Source organism: Lates calcarifer, unplaced genomic scaffold (genome assembly GCF_001640805.2).
Source record: "Lates calcarifer isolate ASB-BC8 unplaced genomic scaffold, TLL_Latcal_v3 scaffold_20_43, whole genome shotgun sequence".
NCBI classification, from domain to species: Eukaryota; Metazoa; Chordata; class Actinopteri; family Centropomidae; genus Lates; species Lates calcarifer.
The window spans coordinates 232,148-254,457 of NW_026118149.1; the positions used below are offsets into that span (position 1 = coordinate 232,148).

Sequence of the window (22,310 nt, forward strand, 5' to 3'; positions counted from 1 at the left end):
CTCATTAAACAGCAGGATTTCAAAACTAACACTGTTACTGACATGAATCACTGAGCTCATCAGAGAGTAAATGTTTCGGACTCAGTCCTGTTTGGTTTGTCAGGTGAGAGCTGGTGTTTGTGTCCAGCAGCAGCTGAACCAGTGAAGCTGGAAGTTCACCTCCAACACCTGAACAGTGGAGAACACAACACTGAAAACTAAACACTACAACCTCCACAATCACACTCTGAGCTCTGAGCTGAAGCACTTCTCTTACTGTCATATGACTTTATTGATCTGAGAGAAAACCAATGTTTAAAATGGGTTTTAGAAGAATTTCTAACAGTGACCTGAGCTCAGACACTGTGACCTGCTCTGGCAGTTAAACCCACTTTTCAAGCTTTAACACAAACTGAGCTCAAGAAAGTCTCAATAATCAATAATATACACAACAGGGGATCAATGGATGGCTCTGGACAGATTACTGCCACAAAGCTACAAAGCAACAAAACAACAGAGGCAGAAATCGATCACAATGAGAATGAACTTAACTGCCACTCAAAGACACAATGACCACAGTGACATGATAATCCTCCATTAACTGAGCTAAACTGACAAACACACTTTAACTCACGAGATAAAAACCTCTGAAACTGGAATTAAACTATATCATTACACAGTAATGCTAACACTGGCCGCTAGCTGTTAGCCTCACCTTCACGCCGCAGGTGTGTTCAGGGTCCAGCTTCACTCATGTTCAACAGCAGCTCCACAGTTTGTTTTAACATCAGGCTCCTTCACTGATTCAGTTTCCTCTCAGTTCTGACAAACAGAGGTGATGCTTCAAACACTGGTTTACATCTGTTTTCCTTCGTTTCTCCGCCTCTCTGAGCTCCTCCCACAGGGTCATGACCGATGACGACACACGTCGCAGCCAATGACAACATACCTAATAGGTATGTTCAGATGAACTGCGGTGACTGCTGGTGTCAACATTTATACACTCAGTTTACTCTGAACATTTCAGGACAGAAACACAAGAAGAAGAAAAATAAACATCCAGGATGATGTGTTCAGGTGTATGGGGAAAAGTGAGAGAAAAGTGAGAATAAAAACCATCACCAAGTGAAACATAAAGGATAGAATCTGACCTGTCAGGTCTAACAAACTGAACTGGTGAACAGCAGAGAACTGAGATCAGCCACAGGAGAGAACTGATCTGAAAAAAAGCCTGCTGCATGTCATGTCAGTGAAGCTTTGAGCCAATCAGGACAAAGCTCTGTGGTCACACAGGTGGTGGAGCTTTACTTTATATGTGGCTGAATCCATTCTCTCATGTTCCATCATGATGACAGGAGGAAAACCACAAGTCAGTGTTTTCACTGATGCCACATGAACATCGACATTAAATGGACAAAGAATCATGGAATTAGGAATTACATGAGCTGAACACCTACGAAGACTCAGCCTCAGGGTTCAGTGTCATTTTAACAGGAAACATCTTTAACCACTGGAAACAAGTCAAAGGGTTAGAGCCTGAAAACAAGAGGAAGACCGGCTCTAAACCTGAACAGGAACCTAAAACACCTGGTGTTTAATAAAAAACAACAACCACCTGCTGACTCAACAGCTTTATTCTAAAACAGCTGCTTCACATCTGATCACACTGTGAATAAAACACACACTGCTGTAACGACACGCTCCAACACACCGACCAATCAGGAGGCAGGAGAGCTCCACAGCTGTGATGTCATCAAAGACTCAGCACTAGTAAGAAATGGTGTCCTGTCTGGGCTGTTTCCATGACAACCACATCCTGATATTATTAGAGATGAAGATCTGCAGCAGGTCCAGGTCTGCAGCAGGTCCAGGATCAGGACTCTGAGTCGATGTTGGAGATTTTATCGATGGACTGAAGAAGCTGAGAGACGAGACGGAGAGACTCCGCCTCCACCAACAGCTGACTGAGGACAGACAGACAGACAGTCTCAGGTCAGAGACAGACAGACAGACAGTCTGTCTGTCTCTGACCTGTCTGTCTGACAGGAGGTACTGACCGGATGGATGAGTGGGCGTGGCTTGTCGTCTTGTTCAGGTACTCAGATGCCATCTGTGCGTTCTGTCTCATCGTCATGACGACCTGAGACTCTGCCGCCTTCAGACTGATGTTCTCCGCCCTCAGAGACTCCACCTCCACCTGGCACACACACACACACACACACTCACACTGTAAGTCTGTACACCACCTGTGCACTCAGGTGTGACTCAGCAGGATGAAGCTGTGTTTTCATGATTAAATCGTATTAATGCTGCTTCATGTGACCGATCAATAATCAATAAATCTTCCTGACTCACCTGCAGCTGCTGCAGCTCCACCTTCAGTCTGGAAACACTGTTCTCTGCTTTCACTGCTCGTTTCTGTCACAGAGAAATCAACCCAGGCTGTCATCAGCAGGAAGTGTTCAGGTGAGCAGCTTCACCTGTTGCTCTATCACCTACCGTCATCAGGTGGAGGTTCTGCTCCACTGAGTGAACCATGCCCTCCAGGTCCTGAGCCTCCTTCTCCTCCCTCTGCCTCCTCTGGAGCAGCTCCTCAGACAGCTCCATCACCCTGACAGGAGGGGGAGGGACAGGAAGTGAATACTCTGTCTCTTATTAGTCGGTTGGTGCTGCCATGTGACTGGTCGGTGCTCACCTGTGCTCATTAGCATCAGATCTCCTCTGCAGCTCCCTGATGGTTCTCCTCAACGACATGTTCTCCTCCTTCAGCTGTAACACACACACAGTTAAAGATCTGTGGGGTCCTCTGTTCTCCCACGTTCCCTGAACTCCACACAGACTAACTCCTCCTGGTTGTGGAGATGTGCTCTGACCTGCTGTATGTGGCTGCTCCTCCTGCTCCTCCTCCTGCAGGAGGTGGCAGGTTCAGCCATGGAGGTCTCATCATCTCCTTCATAGTTCTTTCCTCCTCCTCCTCCTCCTCCTCCTCTCTGCTGGACCTCAGGTTTGGAGGAGAACCTGTTTCAGAGGAGAAAATCAGAAGCTTGTTCGTCTTCAGGAAACCAGCCAATCAGAGAGCAGCACTCACCTGGTCTCCTCCTCGTCATCCTCCTCCTCCTCGGTGCAGAGGGAGGAGGTGCTGTCTACACCTGACTGGAGGCTCCGACCCCACCCCTCCTCCTCCTCCTCCTCCTCCTGATTGGACAGATGGAGACACACAGGTGGAGCTCATTCATGTCTGAGTACAATATGATGTCAGTGATGATGTCACTCTACCTGTGGTGCCAGGGAGGGTTCAGAGAAAAAACAGCTGTGGGGGTCAGGGTCAAAGGTCAAGTTCCCAACATCAAACAGCTGCTGAGAGAGAGAGACAGAGAGAGAGACACAGAGAGAGAGAGAGAGAGAGAGAGATTTGATTTTTTAACAGTACTTTATTTACATTTGGTTTAAAAATCACATGGACAGTTGTACGATCAACAAATCAGTTGAGGAAAGGTGTAAATATTAGCTCTGTGCCGGTCACTCTGCACAGCAGCTCCTCATGAGCCCATTGCTGTTCAAACATCTATATTCCCTGTGATCCTGTGGAAGCTGAACTCCAGCCTCAGTCTTCACGTTGAGCTTCCACAGGGTCACAGCGTCAGTAATCGGCCCACCCTGTAGTTTGTCTCTACGAGTCAGGTAGATTGACATTTTGGCTTCACCAATTAAAAAGTTCAGGAGTTGACACTTTGCTTTTTCTGTTTTCTTAAAACCAACTCCACAAATGAAAACAGGGGCAGTTAAAACAACACCAAACAGGTTAAAAACACGAGTTAAAACGTTAAAAATCTCTGCCAGTCTCCTGCACTCAGTAAAAACATGAAAGATGTTTTCAGTCAATCCACAGAATGGGCACTCATTCACAACACTGGGATCAATAACAGATAAAAAGGCATTGGTTGCGATAGCACCATGTAAAATCCTCCACTGGAGATCTCCGGTTCTCTTTTTCACAGGAGGTTTATAGAGTGTTCTCCACTGTGGGCTCAGCCCGCCCAGCCTCTCAGTCCACACACACTCTGCTCTGTCACACAGCCGTGTTTTGAAAATAGTTTTTACACAACTTGTGTACAGAGTTTTTTTGTCGGCCTTGTGCAGGCTTAGTGTTTTTCTGTCAGTGCGCTTCAGTAGGGGGCCGCTGAGCTCTATGAACCCAGGGCACAGGTGGATCTCTGGGTACGGGTCTGTGGGGTCCGGCTCAGCTTCTCCCCTGCTGTGTTTGAGGAGCAGGACTCTCTCCTTCTCTGTCAGCCTCTTCTTCCAGAGCTCCAGGCTCCTCTGCGTCAGACGGACAGAGCGCAGTCCCAGCACAGAGCTCAGAGCTGGGCTGTCCATGAGCGCCGGTCCTGCTGCTTCTACCAGCTGCTTCAGGCAAAACATTTTTGAGCTGCACAGCGCCCCCATCAGCCCAGGCACGGTGCTGCAGCACATGTCCAGTTTGGCTCCACAGATTAAAGGCTCCTTCAACAACCAGTACAGAGAGTTACACTTCTCACTTCTTCTACATTTAAACAGCCCAGGATTTAAAAACACCCTGATAAAAAGGAGGCAACCCACCTAACTTTAAAAACTTAGAATCAGTTAAAAACAGAGCAGCATCCAGCCCCAGGTTATTAACACGCCTGAGTATGCAGCTGGCCACGTCTCTCCACACCAGATCCTCAGGTCCAGTCAGATACCTCTGAATAAACTGGAGCCTGAAGGTGGCTGTCCTGCTGGCCTCCCTCTAAAAGACATCTGTGTGTGGATCCTCCTCCACTTAGCCAGTTTATTATCCACTTTCTCTATGATGTTCTCCCAGTTTTTCTTTTCGATGTCGCTGTTTCCTATATAAACACCAAGATATTTTAAACCCCCCCTTTTCCATGTGAGGCTCTGAGGGAGAACAGGGAGGCCCTCACGCCACTCACCAACAGCAAGGGCTTCACTCTTCCTCCAGTTCACCCTCGCAGCCGACACAACAGAAAACTTCTCAATCACAGAGTTTACAACACACACGTCTTGTTGATCTTTGATAAAAACAACAACATCGTCAGCGTAAGCAGATAAAACCACACTGCTGTTAAAACCAGGTAAAATCAGGCCTCGAACAGATGACCTTATCTTTTGTAGGAGGGGTTCCAGGGAGAGTGCATAGAGCATCCCAGACAGAGCACAGCCCTGCCGGACGCCTCTATGCCTCTAAAAGGAGCACACAGACCACCATTAAACTTCAGCACACTCTCAATGTCACTGTACAACACCTTGATCTTTGCTATGAGACCAGCGCTGAACCCAACCCTCTCCATGACCTTCCAGAGGAAGCCGTGTTCAACGCGGTCAAAAGCCTTTTCCTGATCTAATGAGATCAATCCAGTGTTAGAGTTAGGGTTAGGGTTAAAACCCTAATGAACCCTAATGAACTGGAGACCTCCAAAACGTCCCGAATGAGGTAGATATTATCTACCATAAACCTGCCGGGCACACAGTACGTCTGGTCCCGGTGGAGGATCTGCTCCATGGTTCCTCTCAGCCGATTGGCCAGAGCTTTGGACAGAATCTTGTAGTCGGTGCAGAGGAGAGAGACAGGACGCCAGTTCCTGATATCCTGTAAGTTGCCTTTCTTGGGCAGGAGGGTGATGATGGCTCTGCGACATGACAGAGGCAGTGACCCTGACACCAGGCTCTCATTAAAAACATCTAATGAGCCAAGATGTCCCAGAAGGCTTTGTAAAACTACAGTGAGGCCGTCGATGCCTGGAGCCTTTCGCCCCTGCATACTCTGCAGAGCAGTGTACAGCTCAGGTAGAGTCAGTGGGCTGTCGAGTTGTGAGTTAGCCTCACTAGACACCTGAGGAAGTCCACCACAGACCTCCTCCATCAGTTCCTCATTTCCCTTAAACTCACTTTTAAACAAAGAGGTATAAAAGTCAACAGCCCTTCTCCTTATCAGGCCTGGCTCTGTCAGCTCTTGTCCCGTCTCAGAGAGTAGAGAGTGGATCTGTCTCCTCTGCCCTTGTCTCTTCTCTAGTCCAAAGTAGAAACTCGATGGAGCATCCATCTCTGTGATGTTCTGAACCCGGGACCGGACCAGTGCACCCTGTACTTTAGTGTCCAGCAGGTTGGATAATGCCATCTTTTTAGTCTTGAGGATTTCAATATATCCTCGATTTCCTGTGGAGTCACTCACACACTCGAGATCCACAATATCAGTCTCCAGATCTCTGATAGATCTGGAGATGTCTTGTGTGACATTGAGCGTGTGCTGCTGACATAAAAGTTTAATTTGAACCTTTCCATGGTCCCACCACTGCCTCAGACTGACAAACTCCTTTTTCTTCTGTCTAAAATTATTCCAAAACCAGCTTAAAGCCTCTTTGAAAGATTTGTCGACAGTTAAAACAGAGTTAAAATGCCAATAGGCGCTTTTATGTAAAATGTTTCTGATAAAAACGTTACATAAAACCAAGGAATGATCCGTAAAACCAACTGGTAAAATCCTACACATTTTAACAGCACTGATTCTGTGCTTAAAAACAACTCACCTACAGCCTCACCTGCCTCTTCCACCTCACCTGGTTCACCTACCTCTTCTAGTTCACCTGCTCTCCTCACCACTCACCTCAGTGCTCTTTGCAGCCTGGCTCTGCATCTCTGCAGCCTGTTGTTTCTCTGCAGCTCCTGCATCTTTCCCTCGCCCCGCGGCACCGGTCACCGCAGCCGCACGCCGCGCCGCCGGAACGGGTCGGCTGACGGCAGCAGCAGTGGCGGCAGCCACCGCCTGCCCCGCCGCCGGAGCAGATGGCCTAGTGGCAGCCACACCCAGGCAGGCAGGGGGGCCATGGTTAGGACAGGCCTTGATTAAATGTCCCTCTTCACCACATCCAAAGCATTTCACAGAGGATGATGTTGCAAACAGAATATAATCAAAGTCGTCCACACGGACTCGGAAGCGGTAATCAAACTCTTCATCCTCGTTGTTGAGCAGCATGAAGAGCTGCCTGCGGTGAGACACCACGTGTCTCAGCAGGGGAGACTTACAGCCTGATAACACCTTCCTTATCGGGGACACCACCTTCCCATGTCTCGATAGTTCTTTGATCAGGAACTCATCACTTATAAAAGGTGGCACGTTTGACAAAGTGATTTTTGTGGCCGGCTGCGTCAGTGGGATCACCGGCTCAAACATCCCATTCACCGTGATGCCTGTCTCCACCAACCTGTTCACCTGTTCTACCTTTTCCAGGAACAGAACCACCGCGCTGTTCATACGGGCAGCGGATTCACAGAGCCGTGCCCGATTATTTCCCCCACAGCCAGTGCTACCTCCTCCACACTGCACGGAGAGCCAGCTCCGGTTTTAATACCGTGCTTCCTGTCAGCCTGGAGGAGGCGCTGCTGGACGCCATGCTCAGCTCCTCAGAGCGAGGCTGACAAACAAAGGACAAACAAACAAACACTAAACTAACTGAGAGAAACCAACCACAGCAAAACTAAACTAACACACCTGCATTCATCAACACACACCACCAAAAATAATACAGGAAAAAGAAACAGAAAGAGAGAAAATACATATATATATATAAATTTCATCCAACTCCTCCACTCACACTCCAAGACACACTCACTCAGAGAGAGAGAGAGAGAGAGAGAGAGAGAGAGAGAGAGAGAGAGAGAGAGACAGAGACAGAGAGAGAGGGAGAGAGAGAGAGAGAGAGAGAGACAGAGAGAGAGAGAGAGAGAGAGAGAGAGAGAGAGAGAGACAGAGAGAGAGGGAGAGAGGGAGAGAGAGAGAGAGAGAGAGAGAGGTTACTAAAGGTCACACCTCTTCTTCTCTTGCTGCTTCAGACTCTGGAGGACCTGTACCTTACTGTGTGTCTGCTCCTGGTCCTGCTCCTGCTCCTGGTCCTGGTGTTGGTCTGGATCCTGGTTCTTCCAGCGTAGAAACTCTCTGAAGGAGAACGGGTTCAGATCCTCGGCCTCCACCTCCTCATCTGCAGCAGAAACAATGAAGCTCAATGAAGACTAAAGACTGAACCCTGCCACACGAACAGATCCACCACCAGGACCTGGACTCTCACAGCTCCACATCTGACCTCATCACAGGAAACAAACATGGCCGACGATGGGCAGGAAGAAGTGACGAAAAATAACAAAAACTCTGAGCTGACCATGACCTGCATCGACCCAAAGCTCCGCCTCCATACCTGGCTCCCAGCCAATCACAGGACAGACAGGCTTCACTGTGTCTGAGCTGGAAACATACATTCACGACCACACGTGGTCTCAGCTGGACTCTGATGTTTTCTCTCCAGGGACAGATTCTGGACCTGGACCTGGACCTGGAGCAGCTGCAGGACTCACCGTCTGTGATGATCAGGGTCTTGGAGCTCCTCTGTCTGGACATGACGTCACTCAGGTGGACAGAGTCACCTGTCCATCGCAGTACTGACCTCCTCGTCCTCCTCGGTCCCGCCGCCTCTCTCCGCAATACAAAACTAGACCCGGAAATACACTAGACCGCTCCAATCTCACGTGACCCGTCCTCTGACTTCTCATTGGCTGGGACTGTCACGTGACGTCGGACTAAAACACGGTACAAGGAAGTATGTTTCCTGCAGGATTCCGGTAAAACGGTCCGACACGTTTCCCGCCTGACGGAGTCCGGTGCGGTCAGAGACCTGCAGAGTCCCGGAGCAGGAGAGTCCGGCTGCAGCGGACAGACCGATCCGGTGAGTGTCTGACCCATGTTGAAGCATTAGCCTGGGTTAACACGGCTCGGCACGGCGCTGCGGTGAGGCTGCTCGGCAGGCTGGGAGCGGATGTAGATCAGGACGTCGAATCGGATCGTTTGGTTCTGGTTTCTGTTCGGGTCTCTGTACCCGGCTGTGATTGACAGGCGGTGAGCGGGTTAATGAACCGGTGCGGTGCTGTACTGTCTCTGATCTGGATCAGCTCCGACACGGTCAGTCCAGAATTAAAGTACTTCACACGACGAGCTCCGTTTAAAAATCTAGGAAGTCAATCCGAAACTGTGATAGACTCTGCGGGGTTTGGACGGACGGTGAGAGGAGAGATCCGGATCAGCGAGGTCCACAGAAGGGGTTTTCTCATGTTGGGTCTCAGCCGAACTGAAGTAACATCCGTGAGACCTCTGATTCAAGTTTAACCCTGCTTCTCTGCGTCGGTGTTGTGAGTAGATTATCAAAAATAATTAAAATAGTTAAGTAGTAGTTTGGCGCGGAGCGGGTGGACGTGTGGAGGAGGGGTGGATGTGTGGTGAAACTGGAGACTGGAGGATGAAACGTTGAAGCCGAATTAAGGAGAAGCTCCTCAGGTCTCTGCTGCAAGTCTTCACCACAGTTTTCATCGATCTTACTGTTATAAATATCAACATTTACTTAAATTGATCGTTTTTTAAATGTGGTTCAGCGCTGAGCTGTTGACTGTGACTGCGTGGTCCAATGAGTCCTGTGGTGAAACTGGAGGATGTTAGTGTGTGTGTGCTATGTGTGTGTGTGGGGGGGTCATAATGTTTTAACCCCAACCCTAGGTGTCCAGGTCCAGGTCCAGGTTCTCAGGTGACCCGTCTGATCTAACGTCTTCTGTTGTTTCTAATCTGCAGAGAATGTCTGAAGAGGGGGACCAGTCCCAGTCCACCCAGTCCACCCAGTCCCCGTCCCAGGCCCTTTCCACCCAGTCCCCATCCCAGTCCAAGTCCCACTCCCAGCATGGTTCCAGTTCCTCCAGTGGGCCGACCTCAGGTAGCCAGTCGTCCAGCGGCTCGGGGACCCTGAGCAGCCTGGACACCATCCCCGTCACCCTGCCCTCTGTCCCTGAGGAGCCCGAACCACAACCCTGGGGCCGGCTGCTGCCCATGGCCCAAGGCTTCAGGAGCCACGGTCAGTTCACCGCTCATCACCTGCTAACATGCTAGCATGGAGGCTAGTGCTAATGCTAGCTCTGTTAGCACTAACACTGGTCCTTAACTAGTTCTGTTTGTTTACAGACTGTGTAGAGGAGCAGTACCTGTTTGGACGGGACTCGAAGTGTAACTACGTCCTGAATGATCCTGATAATCCAGCGTCAAAAAAGTTCAGAATCTACAGCAAGAAACACTTTAAGATCTACAGAGTGAGTACTACTGATACTACTACTGATACCATGAGTAGCTACTATCATTACTACTGCTGTTTACTGACTGATTATATGTGGTGTTGGACCCATTAAAGAACCTGTCTGTCTGCCTGTCTGCCTGTCTGTCTGTCTGTCAGGAGGGCAGTAAGGTCTTTGTGGAGGACTACAGTAATAACGGGACGTTTGTTGATGGGATCCTGATCGGTAAAGACAGGAAGCTTCCTCTGGTCAACAACGCCGTCCTTGCTCTGGCTGAACAACGGAACAAAGGTCAGACGAGGGGCCAGGTTAATTCCTGGAGAGGAAACATTTCTCTGCTTCATCACAGGTTCACTTTAATCAGAACAAAGAAGAAACACATGCATGGTTTTTCTGGACATTTTCAGATGTTATTTGACTCTGTTGACCTCTGACCTCTGACTCTGACTCTGTCTCTGTCTGTAGTCTTTGTCTTCATCGACCTGATGTCTGACGATCAGTCCAGTTTACCCAAAGAGCTTCAGGAGAAATATCTGCTGACTCAACGCATCGGAACGTGAGTCTGATGCTTCCCGTCGCTGTGATGTCACTTCCTGTGCGCTGCAGCACAGCTCATCAGTGTGTGTGTGTGTTTCAGAGGAGTCTGTGGTGAAGTCAAACTGGCCTTTGAGAGATCAACCTGTAAGGAATACGCAGTGAAAATAATAAACAAGAAAAACTTTAAGTCTGAAGGGGTGAGTTCTCTGCTCTCTGATTGGCTGAGGCCTCCCTCCCTCCCTCTGACTACAAACATGGCGTCTGAACGTCTCTGTGCAGACAGACAGGCTGATGTTCCTCTGCACCAATCACAGGCAGGGACTCTGATCATGTGATCTGTGTGTTTTTGTCCAATCACAGACGGCGATACGAAACGCAAAGACAGAGATTGAGATCCTCCAGAGGATCGACCACGTGAGTCTGACACCAACGAAGAAGAGACTCAGACACAGACACAGACTGTTCCTTTATGACCAAACGGCAACTCCTTCTCCTCCTCTCCTCCTCCTCTCCTCTCCTTCTCTCCTGCAGCCTTGTCTCATAAAGACTGAGGACTTCTATCAGACAGAGGACAGTTACTACATCGTGTTGGAGCTGTGAGTCCATGTTTTTATTTTTGTCTGTTTATTTTCAGTACGTACGATCTTTACTTAAAGGGCCAGTCTGGTGTTTTCCTGTCGTAGGATGGAGGGAGGTGAACTGTTCCACAGAGTCAAGTCTAAGCAGCAGCTCAGCGAGTCCACGGCCAAACTTTATTTCTACCAGATGCTCCGAGCCGTCCAGGTGAGCTGCACCTGAGCTACCGCTGCTACAGTAACAGGTAAACATCTGTTAACAGACTGTGTGTGTGCAGTACCTCCACAGTAACGGGATCATCCACCGGGATCTGAAACCAGAGAACGTCCTGCTGTCCTCTCAGGACGACGTCTGTCTCGTTAAGGTGACAGACTTTAACCAGTCCAGGATCCTGGAGGAGGCGGCGCTGATGAGGACTCTGTGCGGGACGCCATCTTACCTCGCCCCCGAAGTCTTCACCCACGCCTCCACCACAGGGTACGGACTCGCCGTCGACGCCTGGAGCCTTGGAGTCCTGCTGTTCGTCTGGTAGGCTCACACCTGTCTCACACCTGCCTCACACCTGTCTCTCATCTGCCACACACCTGTGTCACACCTGCCCCCCCCCTCTCTCTCTCAGTCTGGGGGGGTATCCTCCCTTCCATGAGAGTTTCGGTCGTCAGTCGGTCAGAGATCAGATCATCAGAGGAGAGTTCACCATGGTTCAGTCCAAGTGGAGACATGTCTCTGACCAAGGTAGTAATACTACAGTACTACTACAAGACTGCTGCAGTACTATTAACATGGTATTGTAATAGTACTGCAGTACTACAGGGATTGATGTCTGTGTTCCAGCAAAGGATGTGGTGAGGAAGCTGCTGGTCGTTGATCCCAGTCAGAGAATGAGCATCGAAGAAGCTCTGCAGCATCCATGGCTCCAGGTAACAATACTACACTCTACTGCAGTAATACTACACTCTACTGCAGTAATACTACACTCTACTGCAGTAATACTACAGTAGTACTGCATCAGAGTGACCCAGAATCGTTCAGTTCAGGTGTAAAGTTGGTCTCAGGTCAGTTTCCTAGTTCATCGTCATCTGGAAACAGTTTTATGTTCCTGAGCAGGTTCAGGTCCAGTCTCAGGTCCAGTTCCAGTCTCAGATCCAGGTCCAGTTCCAGTCTCAGGTCCAGTGACAGGTTGGAGTTGTGATTAAAGTGATCCAGGTGCATCATGGGAAATGTAGGCTCCAGTGTTTGAGGACTACAGGTCAGGTGATCTTTACCTGTTCACAGGACCGTGTGATGGTGGAGACGGCTCACAGCCTCATGTTCCCTGCCGGAGACGCCGCCGCTGCTGTGGCCCCGCCCCCTGACTCCCCCCCCCCACAGGAGGCAGGGCCAGCGCCAAGTTCCTCCAGGAGGAAACGAGGGCGAGATGAAGGAGACGAGGAGGAGGAGGAGCATCCAGCCAAACGGAGCCAAGCCCCGCCCACTGCCCCACTGTAGAGGACCAATCAGATTCAGGCGTTCCTCAGGTCATGTGACTACTGAAACATCCACTGTAAATAAAGTTTCTACTGTTTTCTAATAAAGTTGTTTATATTTTTCACTGTGGGTGTTTTTCTGTTTGAACTGAGGATGACCCTCACACCTGTCTGACCTTTGACCCTATTGGCCATGTTTACAGAGACATTAGCTGAGGCTTTAAACCCTCTGAGGTCAGACGTCGTTCACCTGCTGAGATTACAGGTGAGCAGCAGGTGAACGACCACACATCAGGACATCAAACATGTCACATGACGACACCTGAACTGTTGTTGTCATGACGACAAAAGGTAAATAAAAACAAAGGAGTTGAATGTAAAAATAAAATCTCAAATTTATTTTTCGTCATTACAAAAATCCTATTCACCATTAGAGTCACTGAACGTGTCATCAGTGATCAATGAAGCTGTGGTGAGTTTAAGTGCTGCCGTGGATCAGACAGTTTCCATCGATCAATCAGATCAATCAAAGTGATTCCAAACAGGAGTTCAGATTATTGACAGAACGTTTAATAAAACAAGAGAAACTCCACAGGAGGACAGAGACCAAACACACCTGACTCAGGCTCCGCCCACACTGATGATCATCATCATCGTAATTGTCGTCTTAATCGTTGATGATGATGAAGGGCTCTTCCCTCAGTCTGGCTGCAGGTGTCTCCTGGCCCCACCCTCTCTGTGTGACATCACTCCTGTGTGCCAGCCCCCTGTGATGACATCACAGCTTGGCCTTGCGGCGGTCTCTGAGGGCGTACAGGACGGTGTGAGCTCGGTCAAAGGCGTCGCCGACGGCCGACTGCACCCTGCTCCTCCAGCTCTGCAGCTGAGGACGAGCCTGCAGGACGTCCCTGCCCCCCCCCAGTGGCTGCACGCGCGCGCGCGCACACGCACACACACACACACACACACACACACACACACACACACACAGGTTAGCAACAGTACCCAACAGTCAGCTGATTAACAGCCTAGACCAATCAGAGCCTCTGACCTGCATGAGCTCGCAGACGGCGAGCAGGTCGGCCACGGTGACGTCGTCGCCGCAGAGGAAGGGCTGTCTGCGCAGGAACATGGACTCCAGTTTGTCCAGAGTGTCGTCCAGCTGAGACAGAGCATGAATCAAACGCACCTCATCCACCGAAGAGCCGGACTGAGCCGGGAGGAGCACCTGAGCCGGGCGGAGACAGAGACCCATCACTGATCTGACTGTGACATCACACACACCGCCTTCACTGATTGGTCTGCTGCGTGCGGGTGCGTTCAGGTGTGTGTACAGGTATACCTCTGTTATAAAGACTTTAGCAGCGTGTGGTCGTGTGTTGCTGTGATGCCAGGCTGTGTACTCGTCCACTCTGGCTCGTCTCTCTGGTTGCCGTGGATACCAGTGCTCGGGGACGTCATACTTAGTGGCCAGGTACTTCAAGATGGCGTCACTGCGAGACAGACACACAGACACACACACACACACACACACACGTTAACACAGTAGATATAGGAATAAATCTCTGGTCTATAAAACCTGGTTTGATGCAGGTCAGATCAGGTCTGGGACGACGCCTCAGTGTTAACAGGAGGTTTACTCTGATACTCTGCTGATCAAGGATCAATAATTATTCCATTCGATGGAAGAATGTCCTCAGGTGAAGTTGACATTAAAACACATGCTGCAGTGGACTGAGCTAAAGTTAGTCTCAGTTTGATTCAGACTCAACATGAGTAACTCCTGTGTTCTGACGTCTGAAACTACCTCACATTTGAGTCATGACTCAATATTCTGGACGTACAGCTGCAGAGACCTGAAGGACGGAGACATTGGTCTTAAATAAAAATATGGAAACAGAAAATATCACCAGAGGAAACGTTCCAGCTCTAAACCCAGTTAAAGAAAACACCTGAGTCAAATACATCACGAACAAAAACAGACGCGTCACTTTAAAAACATGGATTTTGTATTTTCTCTCTTTAAACTCGATCCTGGCTCTTTGTTAACAAACTGTGAGTTGAATAAAGTTTATTTTAGACAGAAACTTAACATGGAGGTCAGACTGCAGCTGTGTGTGTGTGTGTGTGTGTGTGTGTGTGTTTAACCTCTCTGTGAGGACGAAGCCGTCGTCCACCATTACAGGAACCTTCTGCATCGGATTCAGTTTGGTGAAGTCCGGGCTCCTGTTCTCTCCTGCGCAATTCAAACAGAAGTTCTGAACCAGACTCCGTTCAGAAATCACCCACTTTAACCTCACACACACTCTCACCTCACAGACTCAGTCACGTTATGTCAGCTCAGAAACGCCTTCTTGACGCCGCGTGAACAACGTTAAAAAACACATTTCTACTGAAACCAGACGTCGTTTCAAACTTTATTTAAAAGCCGAATTAATCAGAAGCTGCTGTTACCTTCTGTCCAATCTTCAGATTTTATCTATCACAATGTTTTTACACATTTTTTAAACCGTTACCGTTAAACTGACCGGAATTTAAACAGAGTTTGGTGACATGCGTCCGAACTCTGTTTAAATCTGGGTCAAAGTTCACGGGGTCAGATCGAAACAACGGAGCAGAAAACCAGAGAGACGTTAATCTGTGGACCACCTGTTACCTGAGCCCGGTGCTCACCGCTCAGACAGGTAACCAGTTAACGAGTTAGCCGTTCAGGTAGTTAGCCGGTTAGCTACTCACCTCTCCTCAGAGCCACGGTCCGGACCCGGTGCGGGATCTTGGTGCAGTTGAGGAGGATGTGGACCGCGCGGCAGGGCTGCGACAGGAGGTCCAGGTAAACCTCCACCATCCGATCCGCCGACACCGACACCGAGCTCATGTTGAATCACACAGCTGATAAACAACTGCTGAGTTCCGGTGAGCGGAGCTGCTGCTCAGCGCCCCCTGCAGGCCGCTACACAACAACACAACAACACACAGTAACACAGCAACACACAACAACACACAGTAACACAACAACACACAGCAACACACAACAACACAACAACACACAGCAACACACAACAACACACAGTAACACAACAACACACAGCAACACACAACAACACAACAACACACAGCAACACACAACAACACAACAACACACAGTAACACAGCAACACACAACAACACACAGTAACAGAAGATGGAGAAGATGGAGGAGAAGATGGAGGAGAAGATGGAGAAGATGGAGGAGATGATGGAGGAGAAGATGGAGGAGAAGATGGAGAAGATGGAGGAGAAGATGGAGAAGATGGAGGAGATGAAGGAGAAGATGGAGGAGAAGATGGAGAAGATGGAGGAGAAGATGGAGGAGAAGATGGAGAAGATGGAGGAGAAGATGGAGAAGATGGAGGAGATGAAGGAGAAGATGGAGGAGAAGATGGAGGAGAAGATGGAGGAGAAGATGGAGAAGATGGAGGAGAAGATGGAGGAGAAGATGGAGAAGATGGAGGAGAAGATGAAGGAGAAGATGAAGGAGAAGATGGAGGAGAAGATGGAGGAGAAGATGGAGGAGAAGATGGAGGAGAAGATGGAGGAGAAGATGGAGGAGAAGATGGAGGAGAAGATGGAGGAGAAGATGGAGGAGAAGATGGAGGAGAAGATGAAGGAGAAGATGGAGGAGAAGATGGAGGAGAAGATGGAGGAGAAGATGAAGGAGAAGATGGAGAAGATGAAGGAGAAGATGGAGGAGAAGATGGAGGAGAAGATGGAGGAGAAGATGGAGAAGATGAAGGAGAAGATGGAGGAGAAGATGGAGGAGAAGATGGAGGCTCTGAGCAGAGAGATAGCAGCTCTTTCACACACAGTCAGAGCCACAGAGGACGAGCTGAGAGCTGAAGACGTCTCATTCCTCAACAACTACAAGGCTGCAGTGGAAAGAGTCCAGCAGCGCCCCCTGCTGGAGGATCACCAGCTGCTCTCAGGAGCTCTGATAGACCAGGCCAAACACCTGGGCAACCTGACCTTCAACATCTGGAACAAGATGAAGGACATGGTCTCCTACAGTCCTGTGGTTCTGGACCCAAACACTGCTGGTTCTGGACTCATCCCGTCTGAAGATCTGACCAGACTGAGACCAGGAGAGAAACAGCAGCTTCCTGACAATCCAGAGAGATCCACCCTCTGGTCTGTCCTGGGCTCTGAGGGTTTTAACTCAGGGACTCAGGGACAGCTGGGATGTGGAGGTTGGAGACAGGACAGGTTGGACATCAGGTGTCTCAGCAGAGTCCAGAGGAACAGGAACATTTGGTCTGGATTCTGGAGAATAGGGTCCAGTGGAGGTGGTTTGGATCAGAGTGAATCTGGACTGGACCAGAGGAAAACTGGCATTCCCTGATCCTGATCCTGATCCTAACACACACGCACACACGCACACACACACACACCTTCACACGCACTTTCACTGAGAAGATGTTTTAATTTGTTTCTAATGGGGGTGGATTGATCCAGTGAAGCTGTTACCTGTGGAGGTGTGGGCGGATCAGAGCAGTTATTCTCCTGCCTCATCACTCTGAACTTCTTCTCCATGGTTTTATATTTGGTTTGTTTCTCTGTGTGTCGCTGTGAGGATCAATAACTGATGATCAGCCTGTATGAATGAAGATGATTGTGTCTGTAAAACCAATAAACTCAGATCAGATTAGTTTCAGCTCAGCAGGTTGTTGAACTAATGATCATTTAACATGCAGACGTCAGAATGTGAAACCTGCTCTGACCGCTGGAGTTCAAGAGAAGAAACTGTTTGTTATTGCAGAGGGAAACCTCCTCAGCTGTCTCTGTGATTTCTGCTCCACCTGGACACACCTGTGACACAGTCTGTGCAGGTAAAATGCTGTAGCTGTAGTTTGGTGTCTGTTCCTGCAGAGACGTCTCAAAGACTTATGGGAGCTGTAGTTTCTGAAGGACAGAAACTCTGAGCAGCTTGGACCGAAACTTTAAAACAATCAAATATAATGTGAGAGCTCATTTAAAAAGGAGGGAGTGGGTGCAGTCTGGACACGACTTCATGACTTCAGCATCTTGAAAATCCTGCCTGCAGCCCTAAAATAAGAAGCTACTGACTGTGTGTGTGTGTGTGTGTGTGTGTGTGTGGTCTGTATTTAGCCTGGACTGGGTCCAGTCTGGTCCAGTTCAGCAGGCAGAATGTGGGCGGATGATATTCTATATGAAGGTGGTGTTTGTGGAGCAGCAGCCTGTTGCTGCGTCTCTCCACACTGTTAGTCCACAAACACTGGATCCTACACTTCCCATAATGCACCTGGACAGCGTGGTGGATTCAGATTAAAACGGTTTTTAGTAATGTTGTAGAAACACGTCCTGAACACTGGAGCCAAGTCTGGATCAGCTCCAACAACATCCAACAGTCCAGCGGTGTTCGGCCCTGAACCGTCCAGCCCTCAGCCTCAGCCGCCCCCCCTGTCCTCTCCTGGACCAGGTCTTCATGCAGGTCCTGCAGGACTGAAAACAGTGGCTGTGTGTCTTTAGTTGCAGCAGTTTCCAGCAGGATGGAGACGAGTGTGAAGGTGTGTTGGAGCTGGACGTGGATAAATGGTGAATTGTCCCTTTAACGTGACACAGTGCTGGCCTCATTGCACCGAGTGTTCAGTGTTTTTCCAGCTTCTCTCTCTCTGAACAGCTGACAGCAGAAGAAGGCCAGCTGATCTATTTATAGCAGAGTCCCCCAGAGTCTCAGACCTGATCCGTCACAGTCCTGCAGTCCTGCAGCGCTCACACGGCACCAACACCACCTCCAGACCTCCATCATGCCCGGCAGCCAGGCCCGGTGCCGGGCCAGAGACCGGAACAACGTCCTGAACCGGCCCGAGTTCATGTCCCTGAACCAGCCGCCCCGGAGGGAGCAGGCAGCGGGGGAGGGGCGGGGGGGCGGCAGTGGCGGTCCGAGGAGAGCCGCGTTCAGACAGCAGAGTCAGCAGGAGGACACTGGACTGAGGTAAGACCCAGAGGCTCCGCCCACTGACATCACAGCTGACATTTAGAATCCGAACAGACCTGGACCTGGACCTGGACCATAGTTTTAGTCTGTTCAATACATCTTTAGTCAAAAGTGCTAATATCTGTCCAGACCTGATCCTGGACCTGATCCTGACCCAGGACCAGGACCCAGAGCTCAGTTCTGTTAAATACAGTGTTTGATATGATCACAGCAGATAATCCAGATATTTAAAGAACCGGTTCAGTTTCTGTCGAGAGTTTGAATGTGAGTATGATCCAGATTAGACCTCAGTCCAGTTGAGTCCAGTTTGAACAGAACAAACACTGGTCTGATACAGAAACTTTAAATCAGCTGATTCTGTGTAACATCTGCAGATCACTGCAGATCTCAGTGCTCCAGAGTTGTAACAGTTCACCTGTTCTCTCCACCTGTTTCTGTGAAGCTGCTCTAATTACAGCTCATCACTTCCTGCTCAGGAGTTTCACATTAAAAGCCTTCCAGCATGAGATGTACAGGAAATGCTGCAGGTCATCGACAGTCACCAACACAGATCATTTCATCTGAAAAGTAACTAAGTACATTTACTCAAGTACAGTTTAGAGGTATTTGAACTTTACTTGAGTATTTTCTCTTGATTCTGCCTTTGTTTACAAGAAATGTCAGGTGTTTACAGGTGTTTACAGGTGATGACAGGTGATGGAAGGTGTTTACAGGTGTTGACAGGTGATGGAAGGTGTTTACAGGTGTTTACAGGTGATGACAGGTGTTGACAGATGTTTACAGGTGTTACTGGACAGTGAAGGTGTTCTTTACCTGAGGTGGAGTCATGTTCCTGTCCTGTGTCTCCGTCCTCAGGGGGTCCAGGGACTCCTCGGAGGGGGGCCCGGTGGCCGAGGGGGGGGCGAAGGATGCGTCTCGGTGGCCGGAACAGGACTGCATGCAGCTGAACCCGTCGTTTCGAGGCATCGCCATCAACTCTCTGCTGGCCATTGACATCAGCCTGTCGAAGCGTCTGGGCGTCTGCGTGAGGCCCCACGGCCCCGGGGCCCCACTCCGGTCCATGGTGACCCTCCTGGCCCTCAGCGGGCACGCCCTGCCCTGGCTCTGCGGGACTCTGATCTGTCTGTGGAGGAGCAACACGCTGGCTGGACAGGAAGTCCTCATCAATCTGCTGCTGGGTAAGAGGCCAGGAGGCGGTCTGAGTCCTGTTTCTGTCTGTGTGGGCATGAATCCTCTGACTGACTCCATGTCTGTGTTCAGCTCTGATCCTGGATCTGATGACGGTTGCTGGGATGCAGAAGCTGGTCAAACGCAGAGGACCCTGGGATTTTCCTCCGGGGTTTCTGGACTACATTGCCATGGATATATATTCTTTCCCAGCAGCCCATGCCAGCCGGGCCGTCATGGTGTCCAAGTTCCTGCTGAACCACCTGGTGCTGGCGGTCAGTCGCTCTATCATGATCACCTTGGGTCACCTGGGTCTGTGTGTTAGAAATACTGCCGCCCTTTACCTTTGAGCAAGGCACTGACCACAGACCAGTCACAAAATCTTATTTAAACGTAGACCAGTTTAAAACCAGTGTTTCATGTCCATAAACTCTTGTTGTTGTCCAGGTGCCCCTGAGGATCCTGCTCTACCTGTGGGCCTTCCTGGTGGGCGTGTCCCGGGTCCTGCTGGGCAAACATCACCTATCGGATGTTGGATGTGGATTCGCTCTCGGCTTCCTGCACTTCAGCCTGGTGGAGTCTGTTTGGCTGGACTCTGCTACCTGCCAGACCCTCATCTCCATCGGCACGCTGCGCTGGACTCTGCTGGTTTAGAACCAGTTTGTACTGGTTTATACTGGTTCACATTGGAGTAAGACTACTATAGACTATTCTAGTCCAGGTTGGACTGGTCCTCTTGGATTCGTGTTCGTGCCAAATTCTCAGGTCCATCGGCATGCTGGACTCCACTGGTTTAGAGAGGTTCAAACTGGGCTGAACTGGTTTAGACCTGGTTTGGTCGGATGTGAGACTGATACAGACTGTTTTAGTCCGATCTGGACACCACTTTTTAAAAACTGGTTTGGACCAGTATAAACTGGTCTGGATCACTTTGGATCAGTGTCAGACTGAGAGTCCTTTTCAATAAAATAGTCTTATGGTAGTCCTGTGTGAACTGGACTGGACTGGACCTGGTCCTGCTGGATTCTGGTTCCTGCCAGATGTTTAGATTTTTGCAGGAACCTGATGTACCTGGTTCAGGTGTCGGTTTGGTTGATTCAGTCGCCTCGTAGACATCACACTGATCAGTTTTATTAAAGCTGCAGAGATTCTGGATTTTAGTTTTTAATCTGTGATGTGTATCAGGGGTCAGTCAGGTGTTTCAGGTGTGACAGGTGAGTGAGCAGTTCAGTTTTTTGTTTCCCATCAGCCCAGTTCTGACCAGGTATCTAACGGCTTTTATTTTTGTGTGGTTGTCATGACGACAGCTGGTTTTGAGCGAGAAGTTCATTCTCAACCTGTAACGAAAAAACTATCTTAGCTAAAGGTTCCACTTACTGCTGTTCTCTGAGCTTTTGACCAGGTCTCTCTGTCTTCATCAGTCAAAATCACTCAGCAGTGATCAGTTCATTAACAACACGTTTCCACAAGAAAATGAGATTAAAAACTAAAAATAACTTTTGAAAAAAATTATTTTTGTCAGTTACATTTTCAGACTTTTCTGAATTAAACCAAAATAATCTTCAGTCCACTGAGAATCAGAATCATAATCAACAGCCGACTATAAAAATATGGACACAGTTCACAGACATTTCAAAAACAAACGTAAAACTACAGTGGCATAGTAACATTACGGTGCTATCGTTACCTTACTAACAAATTTGTCTTTATGGTGTCTGACTGAAAGCTCCAGTAAAAGTAAGTGGACCTTGTGTTCAGGTGATTTTGTCTGAATAAACTAAATGAAACAGATCTGTAGTTTCTCTGCAGGTTTTACATCAATCCTCCTTTAAATCTTTTCTTCTTCAGCTGATCATCTTTAAAACATTTGACAGCTTTGACTTTTTATAGAAAGACGTGATTATAAACTATTAACACACAGTTTTGGATTCAGAGCTGAAACACAGGTATTTTACTGGAAATAACAGATGAATTTACTCGCGGTGGTTTTATCTGTGATGTGAGCTGATGTTGGTGAAAATGAATGAGACTCAGGACGTTACACAGAAATAGAAACAGAATAAAGTGTCAGAAATCAACAGTTTTCTGATTGAACTTCTGAGGGTCACAAGAACAAGAGTTTGTGAGAGTTGAAACTATGCATCTGTTGAACTGAATAAAAACTATTTTTACCTGTTTCTTCAGCTACACTGAAAAGTAACTAAGTATATTTATGGTGCGTTCAAGTTGTACTCTGAAGACAGGATTTCTGAGTTCCTAGTCAAAAGTTTCAACTGGGACGCCGTCAACGAACCCCGCCCTCTGATGTAAATGGAACAAACCATAACTGAAATATTGTCATTTCTATTTTCCACCACCTTACACATCTACTCCACATCTATCCATCAGATACAGTTACTAGTTACTTTCCAAATAAAACATGATAAATACACTGTGATACTTTTACTCTGAATTCT

The 22,310-nt window shown here is 48.8% G+C and overlaps 4 protein-coding genes across 14 annotated transcripts; 2 read left to right on the plus strand and 2 right to left on the minus strand.

Moving 5' to 3' along the window:
* Positions 1-1,595: 1,595 nt before the first annotated feature.
* Positions 1,596-8,531, minus strand: entr1 (endosome associated trafficking regulator 1). Of its 4 annotated transcripts, none has more exons than XM_051069490.1 (10): positions 8,365-8,531; positions 7,867-7,994; positions 3,256-3,333; positions 3,068-3,171; positions 2,853-2,997; positions 2,675-2,748; positions 2,479-2,590; positions 2,335-2,397; positions 2,037-2,176; positions 1,596-1,943 (listed from the first exon to the last, which is right to left on the minus strand). In XM_051069490.1, the coding sequence occupies exons 1-10, from the start codon at positions 8,405-8,407 to the stop codon at positions 1,853-1,855; spliced, it is 978 nt and encodes a 325-aa protein (XP_050925447.1). In that variant the 5' UTR covers positions 8,408-8,531; the 3' UTR covers positions 1,596-1,852. The 4 variants fall into 4 exon arrangements, with proteins under 4 accessions (XP_050925447.1, XP_018548812.1, XP_018548813.1 ...); XM_018693296.2 differs by having other exon boundaries at positions 3,068-3,174; XM_018693297.2 differs by having other exon boundaries at positions 3,256-3,336.
* Positions 8,532-8,574: 43 nt separating this feature from the next.
* Positions 8,575-12,820, plus strand: chek2 (checkpoint kinase 2). 8 transcript variants are annotated; one of them, XR_007812703.1, is made up of 13 exons: positions 8,575-8,732; positions 9,626-9,902; positions 10,010-10,134; positions 10,275-10,407; positions 10,582-10,672; positions 10,754-10,850; positions 11,014-11,249; positions 11,337-11,436; positions 11,507-11,757; positions 11,849-11,964; positions 12,069-12,149; positions 12,337-12,408; positions 12,505-12,571. XR_007812703.1 is itself a non-coding variant. In XM_018693222.2 (13 exons), the coding sequence occupies exons 2-12, from the start codon at positions 9,629-9,631 to the stop codon at positions 12,403-12,405; spliced, it is 1,578 nt and encodes a 525-aa protein (XP_018548738.1). In that variant the 5' UTR covers positions 8,575-8,732; positions 9,626-9,628; the 3' UTR covers positions 12,406-12,408; positions 12,505-12,653. The 8 variants fall into 8 exon arrangements, 5 of the variants coding, with proteins under 5 accessions (XP_018548738.1, XP_018548700.1, XP_018548729.1 ...); XM_018693222.2 differs by having other exon boundaries at positions 12,064-12,149; positions 12,505-12,653; XM_018693204.2 differs by lacking the exon at positions 12,337-12,408 and having other exon boundaries at positions 8,576-8,732; positions 11,014-11,067; positions 11,185-11,249; positions 12,064-12,149; positions 12,505-12,820.
* Positions 12,821-13,072: 252 nt separating this feature from the next.
* On the minus strand, positions 13,073-15,670 carry gstt2 (glutathione S-transferase theta 2). The gene is made up of 5 exons (XM_018693298.2): positions 15,432-15,670; positions 14,844-14,931; positions 14,038-14,188; positions 13,747-13,923; positions 13,073-13,620 (listed from the first exon to the last, which is right to left on the minus strand). Exons 1-5 carry the CDS (start codon positions 15,568-15,570, stop codon positions 13,474-13,476), a joined length of 702 nt encoding a protein of 233 aa, XP_018548814.1. The 5' UTR covers positions 15,571-15,670; the 3' UTR covers positions 13,073-13,473.
* A 2,825-nt stretch (positions 15,671-18,495) lies between these two features.
* On the plus strand, positions 18,496-22,037 carry LOC108894546 (inactive phospholipid phosphatase 7). The gene is made up of 4 exons (XM_018693258.2): positions 18,496-18,684; positions 19,543-19,865; positions 19,948-20,129; positions 20,302-22,037. The coding sequence occupies exons 1-4, from the start codon at positions 18,497-18,499 to the stop codon at positions 20,506-20,508; spliced, it is 900 nt and encodes a 299-aa protein (XP_018548774.1). The 5' UTR covers position 18,496; the 3' UTR covers positions 20,509-22,037.
* Positions 22,038-22,310: the final 273 nt, after the last annotated feature.